The sequence below is a fragment of the Ranitomeya variabilis genome, chromosome 1 (assembly GCF_051348905.1).
Source record: "Ranitomeya variabilis isolate aRanVar5 chromosome 1, aRanVar5.hap1, whole genome shotgun sequence".
Lineage (NCBI taxonomy): Eukaryota > Metazoa > Chordata > Amphibia > Anura > Dendrobatidae > Ranitomeya > Ranitomeya variabilis.
This window is the reverse complement of record NC_135232.1, coordinates 242,126,223-242,136,045: the sequence shown is the minus strand read 5'-3', so window position 1 is coordinate 242,136,045 and position 9,823 is coordinate 242,126,223. Positions and strand designations below refer to the sequence as shown.

The following is a 9,823-nucleotide window of genomic DNA, read 5'->3' as shown; positions in this document are numbered from 1 at the left end:
GATGGCGGTGGCTGATGCCCATTACAAATTTGTTGCCATTGATGTTGGTGCCTATGGTAGTACTGGGGATTCTCGGGTGTTGCGAACGTCACAGATTGGGATGCAAATTCTTCGAGATGGCGGCACGCTCCCAGCCCCAAGACCTTTGCCGGGTTCCACACATCCAGTGCCCTTTGTGATGGTATCGGATGAGGCGTTTCCCTTAACGACAACCCTGCTGCGCCCATACCCACGAAGGGGACTGGATGCCCGACGGAGGATTTTTAATTATCGGCTGAGTCGTGCACGCAGATATGTGGAATGCACCTTTGGGATCATGACTAGTCAGTGGAGGATCTTTCACACTGCCATTCAGTTGGACACAGACACCGTTGATGCTGTGATAAAGGCTTGCTGTGTACTCCACAACTATGCTCGTGAGTACAACACTGACGTAGATGTGGAGTACCAGCAGGCAGTATTTAATCCAGTGGTCAACGGGGGTCTGGGCAGGCCGTCCAACTCGGGTGTGCGTGTGAGAGAATCCTTCACTGACTACTTCATGAGTCCAGAAGGTGCCGTGCACTGGCAATACTCCTGTGCTGGTGTTGAGCAGCCTGACCAGCAGAGAAGGATGCATCTACACTGACCCCCCCAGAAATGTTGCCGACATCGCTGATAAGTTTTGCCAACATCCCGAAGAATGAGAAACGCCAGCAACCAACACAAAAGTTTGAAAAAAAATTTTTTTGTTTCATGTTACCAAAAAAAGTTTTAAATAATTGGTTGTAATATCAATAAAAAATCTATTTGGGTGTAATTTGTTTTTTTTTTGTTTTTTTTGGCTACAAAAATTTTGGTGTTTTATGAAAATAATAGCAGTATGACGTATACAATTGTTAACACATCAACACATAAACCACTAATTGATAGCCCATAAACCCAGGATAGCGGCCTTGACCGCATTGTAATAAAGACGAGAATATTATGTGTGAAATATAATATATTTAAAAGAACACAAATTCTTTGCAATATTTACAAAAGATTTTTCAATTAGAAAAAAATCAAAAAAAGCCCCTTTCAAAGGCAACCGGCAACTGGAGCTAAAAAGCAAACAAAAAAAAACTCAGTGCCACTGAAAACTTTTGCCCACATTCAATTCAGAAAAGTATATTCTGGAGTGTAGAGGACATTTGATCCCTCTGATTGATATGGTGCTCCCCCCATATGCTGCGAACTTCCTCTATCTCCCGAAGTAACTTGGCTGTGGGCCAAATACTGGGGTCTGGAAGCTGGGGTTTCCGGTGTTCGGTGTCGGGGCCTGAAAAGTCCCAACACCCCCATCAGAACTTCATTGTATGGAGATATCGGAGCAGGGTCCTCCAGAGCAGTGAGGGACATCTGGACCATGGACATGAAAAGAGATTGTCTATCCGGTGGCAGGGAGCGTGTTTTTCTAGCCACAGTTATTGCGAAGGAGTCGCAGTGGTCATCAGAACTTGATTTTTTTAATAGATCTAACGTGTCGCAAGCTATTTGGACAGTTTGGTCATCTTGGTTTTTCTTTGTTTTTTTTTTTTTTTTCTCTGCTGCCACCGGATAGACAGCTCTCTTCTCCACTCTCACAGCTTCTGCGGAATCAGATGCTTCAGCAGCTGCTGAACTAGATGTTGATGCAGCAGCTGCTGAAGTGGATGCTGATTCAGCAGAAGCTGTGGGAGTGGAGGTAGAGATGGTCCCTCCCACTCCAGAGGAACTGCCTGCTCCATCCTCTTTGTCGCTGTCCTCCAGATCAGCCACCGACATGTTTCCTTCCGTCCTGTTGGAGAAAAAAAAAACATCAATTTTTCGCACAACATATTATATTTAAATAATCATGTGGAGTGGATTTTAACTTACTTTCTCAATGTCCTACTGGACACAAGAAACTGCAGCTCTTCGCTAAAGGGAAATTTTCTTCTGCTTGGCGAAGAGCCACTCTTAGAACATTCGTTCAGGAACTTCGTGAAACGGTCTCTGATTGAGCGCCAACGTTTCCTCACGTCGTTATCTACCAAAAAAAGGTTAAAAAATACAACAACATTTTTTGTGAGATCTAAACAAATTATATTTTTAATATACTCAAGGTTTACTAAATAAATTTAAATAAAATTACCAATTTGCTGCTGTGTACTCCCTGGATACTTGTCCCAATCTGGGATAAGGTCTCGTACTATTTTAGTCCAGGCTAGGTCCCGGAAATATTTATCCTTGTAGGATTCATCAGCTGGGTCCCACAAGGCCGGATAATCCCGAACCTACAATAAATACAATAGTGTCATCTCATAATCTATAGCGCGACCAAGTAATGTTAAACAATTGCTGGAAATATTTCAAAGTAACCCCTAATAACTGAACACAAGCCACGTATTTAAGTGCCACGTATAAGTGCCACGTATTTAAGTGCCACGTATTTAAGTGCCACGTAAAAAAGTGCCACGTGCCACGTATTTAAGTGCCACGTGCCACGTATTTAAGTGCCACGTGCCACGTATTTAAGTGCCACGTATTTAAGTGCCACGTGCCACGTATTTAAGTGCCACGTATAAGTGCCACGTGCCACGTATTTAAGTGCCACGTGCCACGTATTTAAGTGCCACGTAAAAAAGTGCCACGTGCCACGTATTTAAGTGCCACGTGCCACGTATTTAAGTGCCACGTAAAAAAGTGCCACGTGCCACGTATTTAAGTGCCACGTATTTAAGTGCCACGTGCCACGTATTTAAGTGCCACGTGCCACGTATTTAAGTGCCACGTGCCACGTATTTAAGTGCCACGTATTTAAGTGCCACGTGCCACGTATTTAAGTGCCACGTATAAGTGCCACGTGCCACGTATTTAAGTGCCACGTGCCACGTATTTAAGTGCCACGTAAAAAAGTGCCACGTGCCACGTATTTAAGTGCCACGTATTTAAGTGCCACGTGCCACGTATTTAAGTGCCACGTGCCACGTATTTAAGTGCCACGTGCCACGTATTTAAGTGCCACGTAAAAAAGTGCCACGTGCCACGTATTTAAGTGCCACGTATAAGTGCCACGTGCCACGTATTTAAGTGCCACGTATTTAAGTGCCACGTGCCACGTATTTAAGTGCCACGTATAAGTGCCATGTGCCACGTATCACGTATAAGTGACACGTATCACGTATAAGTGACACGTATCACGTATTTAAGTGCCACGTATCACGTACAAGTGCCACGTATTTAAGTGCCACGTACCCCGTATTTAAGTGCCACGTCTTTCATTTGCACGTATTTTTCCTATTGTAAGGTGGCATTAATCCCGGTTAATAATGGAGAGGCGTTAATAAGACGCCTATCCATTATTAATCCTATTAAAGGGTTAAATGGCGGAAAAAATTGGCGTGGGCTCCCGCGCAATTTTCTCCGCCAGAATGGTAAAGCCAGTGACTGAGGGCAGATATTAATAGCCAGAAGAGGGTCCATGGTTATTGGCCCCCCCGTGGCTAAAAACATCTGCCCCCAGCCACCCCAGAAAAGGCACATCAGGAAGATGCGCCTATTCTGGCACTTGGCCACTCTCTTCCCACTCCCGTGTAGCGGTGGGATATGGGGTAATGAGGGGTTAATGCCACCTTGCTATTGTAAGGTGGCATTAAGCCCGGTTAATAATGGAGAGGCGTCAATAAGACGCCTATCCATTATTAATCCAATGAAAGGGTTAAAAAAAAAACCACAAACACTAGAAAAAAAATATTTTAATGAAATAAAGACACACACTTTTTGACCATATTTTATTGTACGCTCAATCCGTCCTGAAGACCCTCGACCTGAAAAAGACGCAAAATAAAAAAACAAATTCATACTCCCTGGCCCTGTCCGCAGAAATCCATCGAGGGTCCCACGAAGATCTTCCATGGAGAACAGACACATCCAGAGATATGTCTGCTCTCCACGGCTGCAGCAACACACTGACAGGAGCCATAGTTCCTGTCGGTGTGTCACTGCGCATGCGCGAGCGAGTTTACCGGCGGTCATTGACCCCGGCTCTCTCGCTTAACGGCAGTGCTGCGTGGGAAAGTTCAACGCAGCTGTACTGCCGTTAACCGAGACGCCGGCGCCATTGAGCTCCGGGACAGTACGCGATACACTGCTAGGAGCTTCGCTCCTGTCAGTGTATCGCCGGAGAGCAGCCGATCGGCGTGGGACACTCGTTTTATGGATTCTGCGGACAGGGAGTATGGATTTGATTTTTTATTTTGTGATTTTTTCCTGGAGGATCGAGGGCTTCGCCTACAAGTGTGGTGTATGGTGAGTATATACTCTATGTTATGTGTTGTATGTACTGTACTGTGTGTCATGTTTGTGTATTGTGTGTTTGTGTTTGGTGTGAACTTTAGTATTGTGCTAAGTCGCCGGACACAGGGACAACTCTCCCATCCTAAATACCGGATGGGAGTAGTAGTCCGATACGGCGACTTAGCACAATAGAGGCATATCGTCGCATGGGGACGGACACACAGACTTACCAAATCAATCAGACGCCCGACATCGATCCCCATGCGATGGTATGCCTCCATGATGACAGTCTCTTCGTGACACAGTCGGGACCACACACGCCGCCCACGGACTTCCGCCCACGCACTTCCGCCCGCTCCCCCGCACTTCCTGCAGCAGCGGTTCTGCACATCAAACCGCAGTAAAACACGCAGATATATTTTTGATCTGCGTGTTTTACTGCGATTTTGACCTCACAATGGAGGTCTATGGGTGCAGAACCGCTGCGGTTCAGGACGAAGAATTGACATGCTCCTTCTTTTTTCCGGGAGCTATTCCGCACGGCTTTTTTTTTTAAATTTCCGGACCATGTGCACAGTGTGTCCTGTTTTCCATAGGGTACAGTGTACTGTACCCTGCATGGAAAACAGCTGCGGAACCGCAGCGGCAAAACCGCCGCGGTTCCGCGGTAAAAAACGCACTGTGTGAACATGGCCGTAAAGTTGGCAACCTTGTTACAGGTGCATCTCTTTATACTATATAATGTATGTTTATGTTATGTTACATATATGTATTTCAGGATGCGTAGATGTAAAGTTCTTTGAATGGACACTTTACCAGTATAAAATCATTTTCAAGATCAAAGGAGGCTATAACGAACTTATATATAGGGCTAAGGCTGGTGGCCATACACATTAGGTAGCTGTCAGCTATAGCTCGTCTGGCTACCTCATACATATGCATGCCTGTCTGAACAGGGTCAAGGGAGATACATTATATAGAGGGGAACAGCAGCTTGTTTCAAAATGGATCAAGCATGTTTGGTAAGGAAGGGGGGCCTCAAATTGCCCCTGGAACTGGGACCCTAACTATCCCTGTCCCAGGGGTACTCTTGAAGGTATAAAGGGAGTCTTCTACCTTACTATGCTCCTAGTAAACCCAGATCTGTCCCTATCCAAACCCATGAAGTATTAGACAGAAATGTAAAGTAAACAAGACACAAAGACAAAATACAGAAAACCTTTATCATACAAAAGCACTAACAATAGGGAGGTGGACAGGGACAGGGAGGAATAAATTAAGGCTGCTTTCACACATCAGTTTTTTGCCCCCAGGCACAATCTGGCGAATTATCAAAAAAAACGGATCCGTTTTTTTTTTCTCGTAGACCTGTATTAGCGCTGGATTGCGACGGATGGCTTCACGTTTCATCCGTTTTTTGCCAGATCCATCAAAAATTCATTTTCTGGCGGCCGGAGAAAACGGACATAGGAACGATTTTTCTGTCTGTCGAAAAAACGGAGAGCGAGGGATCTGATGAAAAACGGATGAAACGTGAGGTCAAATGATGGAATCCGGCGACGGATTCCGTTTTTTTAAACAAAACATGCATTTTCCATTCTGGAGTCTCTCTCTCTCTCCTCCCCAGAATCCAAAATAGCTGGCAGATCTACAAACTCGGATCCGGCTAAAAAAATGGATCCGTCGCATGACTTATTCACAATTTCCGACGGGTCCATTTTTTTCAAAATCCGTTGGATTGTGCCTGATGACAAAAAACTGATGTGTGAAAGCAGCCTAAATGAGAACAGGGACCAGGAGATAAACACACAAGTACTACAGCAAACAACAGAACACTACTATAACAACTCTAGTCCAACCACTTAGCTTTAGCATACAGCACAGGAACCGAATCACTGGCAGGCACAAGAAGATATGACCAGTTTTAATTTTAAGAGGTAATGACCAGATCGGGAACAGCTGAAATGGAGCTCCATGTTTCTGACCAGCATAGAAAGGGTTGTTAACCTCTTCAGCACCAGAGGAAACTAAATTCATTTAATATGGGACACAAATCATACCATCTCTAAAGACGACGTACAATTCTTTACCCGACGTAACTGTAGAACTTCAGGTCTTCCCGGGGGACGTAACACTCTCGTGACACCTAGTCCTCCATCCCCAAAATCGGCACTAGGGAAAGGATCAAGAAGGTGTCACACAGATATGTTGTTGGCTGGTACCAGCAAAAACGGTAGGTTTGGCCAATAATGAATGTGTATGTCCAGTTTATCATACAGTTTACTACAATTATATTCAGTCTAGGCAATCCTCTATGAGCTAAATAGTTGGGAAACCCTAGTCCCTTTTTTTTGTTCTGGTAAGATGAGTAAGCCTCAGTTTAGTTTACAATAGATTGCCAAGACTTTACAAAGTAAACTGTCTTGTAGAGAATTGTACCAAAAATAGGTCTTTTTAGAAAAGAGAAACAGAGCCATTCTTGTCTACAGGCTGTGTCTAATATTGCCACTGTGGAAGGTCGTCTCACTTAGCTGCTCCTTGAGGTAGACACAGGCACACGTGGGGTTAAAGTCTCTGGGTGGTTTATTGCATCAAACCAAAAACCCAAACTGGTAACAGAAAAAAACAGCCTGTTCGGCTCAAAAGAAAATAAAAAGTTCATATACAGTCCTGCCCAGTTCCTCTGGGACAACACATATGGTAGCTCTTGCAGAAGCTAGCAGTCAGGAGGCTTCCTACCTCCACACACAGACTGAGAAAAAAAAATTGGTTGGACATTTGTTTCCCCAGCCACATCCTTGAGGAGATATGGCGAGTAGGAGCCCCGCCCATCTCTTACCTACTCACCTAAAAATCAGCCCATAACATGGCTGCTTAACTCCTTCAGCACTTAGCATGCTGAAAAGAAGCTTATGGGTTTCTAGTTTATGGAGGAAAGCAATCTCCGTGACACATATCTCCCCTCACATACATTGCCAGTGACCCTGTCACATAATCCTCCCCTCTGCCCTTCAGACTTCTGGTGGTCCTAAATTTCTAACATTTAAGGATTATGGAGGCCACTGTGCTCTTAGGAACCTTGATTACTGCAGAAATTTGTTTGTAACCTTGGCCAGATCTGTGCTTTGCCAAAATTATGACTCTGAGCTCCTTGGCCAGTTCCTTTGACCTCATGATTCTCATTTCTTCTGACATGCACTGTGAGCTGTGAGGTCTTATATAGACAGGTGTGTGCCTTTCCTATCAGTTTAATTAAACACAGCTGGACTCCAATGAAGGAGCAGAACCATCTCAAGGAGGATCACAAGGAAATGGACAGCATGTGACTTAAATATGAGTGTCTAAACAAAGGGTCTGAATACTTATGACCATGTGATATTTCAGTTTTTCTTTTTTTTTAAATTTCCAAAAATTTCTACATTTCTGTTTTTTTCAGTCAAGATGGGGTGCAGAGTGTACGTTAATGAGAAAAAAATGAACTTTTTTGGAATTTACCAAATGGCTGCAATGAAACAGAGTGAAAAATTTAAAGCTGTCTGAATACTTTCCGTACCCACTGTATATACAGTATATATGCAATTTTTTAAATTTCAGAAAGCCTCCTTTTAAACACAGTGGGCCTGATTAATTAAAACTGGTGTTTCGTACGCCAGTCTAAATGATGGCCATGCAGGAGTAAGATGACAACACCAGTTAAAGAATTAGGGGCATACAGTGCCTTGCGAAAGTATTCAGCCCCCTGGAACATTTCAACCTTTTTCCACATATCATGCTTCAAACATAAAGATACCAAATGTAAATTTTTGGTGAAGAATCAACAACAAGTGGAACATAATTGTGAAGTTGAATGAAATGTATTGATTATTTTTAATTTTTGTTGAAATTCAAAAACTGAAAAGTGGGACGTGCAATATTATTTGGCCCCTTTACTTTCAGTGCAGCAAACTCACTCCAGAAGTTCATTGTGGATCTCTGAATGATCCAATGTTGTCCTAAATGCCTAATGATGATAATATAATAATTATTATTTTTATTATTTATTGCTATAGCGCCATTTATTCCATGGCGCTTTACATGTGAGGAGGGGTATACATAATAAAAACAAGTACAATAATCTTAAACAATACAAGTCATAACTGGTACAGGAGGAGTGAGGACCCTGCCCGCGAAGGCTCACAATCTACAAGGGATGGGTGAGAATACAGTAGGTGAGCATAGAGCTGGTCATGCAGCGGTTTGGTCGATCGGTGGTTACTGCAGGTTGTAGGCTTGTCGGAAGAGGTGGGTCTTCAGGTTCTTTTTTAAGATTTCGATGGTAGGCGAGAGTCTGATGTGTTGTGGTAGAGGGTTCCAGAGTAGGGGTGATACGCGAGAGAAATCTTGTATACGATTGTGGGAAGAGGAGATAAGAGGGGAGTAGAGAAGGAGATCTTGTGAGGATCAGAGGTTGCGTGTAGGTAAGTACCGGGAGACGAGGTCACAGATGTATGGAGGAGACAGGTTGTGGATGGCTTTGTACGTCACGGTTAGGGTTTTGTACTGGAGTCTCTGGGCAATGGGGAGCCAGTGAAGGGATTGACAGAGGGGAGAGGCCGGGGAATAGCGGGGGAACAGGTGGATTAGTCGGGCAGCAGAGTTTAGAATAGATTAGAGGGGTGCGAGAGTGTTCGAGGGGAGGCCATAGAGCAGGAGGTTGCAGTAGTCAAGGCGAGAGATGATGAGGGCATGGACTAGGGTTTTTACAGATTCTTGGTTGAGGAATGAACGGATTCGTGAAATATTTTTGAGTTGAAGTTGGCAGGAAGTGGAAAGGGCTTGGATATGTGGTTTGAAGGAGAGATCAGCGTCAAGGATTACCCCGAGGCAGCGAGCTTGTGGGACTGGGGAGAGTGGGCAGCCATATAATTCACCTGTGTGTAATCAAGTCTCCGTATAAATGCACCTGCTCTGTGATAGTCTCAGGGTTCTGTTTGAAGCACAGAGAGCATCATGAAGACCAAGGAACACAACAGGCAGGAAAGCATGAAAGTGACACAAGTTTCATATTGTTTTGTGCAGTATTCTGGTGAAAACACCTTGATCGGTAGGAACCAAAGTACATTGAAAAGTTGCATAACTTTGTTATACCAATTGAGATATAAGGATATTAAATGGGTTGTCCATGTTCGGTACGAAAGTCTGCAGTTACTTTATATGGCTGCAGACTGGCAAATCCCCACAGTGCGCACAGTGTGCAACTTCAGGATTCTGCTGTGCTGGCAGCGAGATTGGGTGATTATATGATCATAATTATTTGATTTGCATACCTCCGGCCACATTTCAACTAGACATGCATGGCCTGGCTCAATACAAGTGAACTGAGCGAGGCCGCTCATATATAGTTGAAATGTGGCTGGGAGTATGCATCCTTGCAGTCACATAACTGCCCGATCTCGCTGCCGGAACCAGAGGATCCCCACAGCACTTAGTGTGTGTGCAATGTGAGGATTCACAAGTCTGCAGTCACATATAGTGACTGCAGAATTTCCTGCCAAGCCTGACAACC

General features: G+C 44.3%; 1 protein-coding gene across 1 annotated transcript; it reads right to left on the bottom strand.

Moving 5' to 3' along the window:
• Positions 1-667: 667 nt before the first annotated feature.
• LOC143812164 (uncharacterized) lies at positions 668-4,966 on the bottom strand. Its single transcript, XM_077293279.1, has 4 exons — positions 4,509-4,966; positions 2,135-2,276; positions 1,879-2,029; positions 668-1,798 (listed from the first exon to the last, which is right to left on the bottom strand). Exons 1-4 carry the CDS (start codon positions 4,557-4,559, stop codon positions 1,135-1,137), a joined length of 1,008 nt encoding a protein of 335 aa, XP_077149394.1. The 5' UTR covers positions 4,560-4,966; the 3' UTR covers positions 668-1,134.
• Between the last annotated feature and the right edge of the window lie 4,857 nt (positions 4,967-9,823).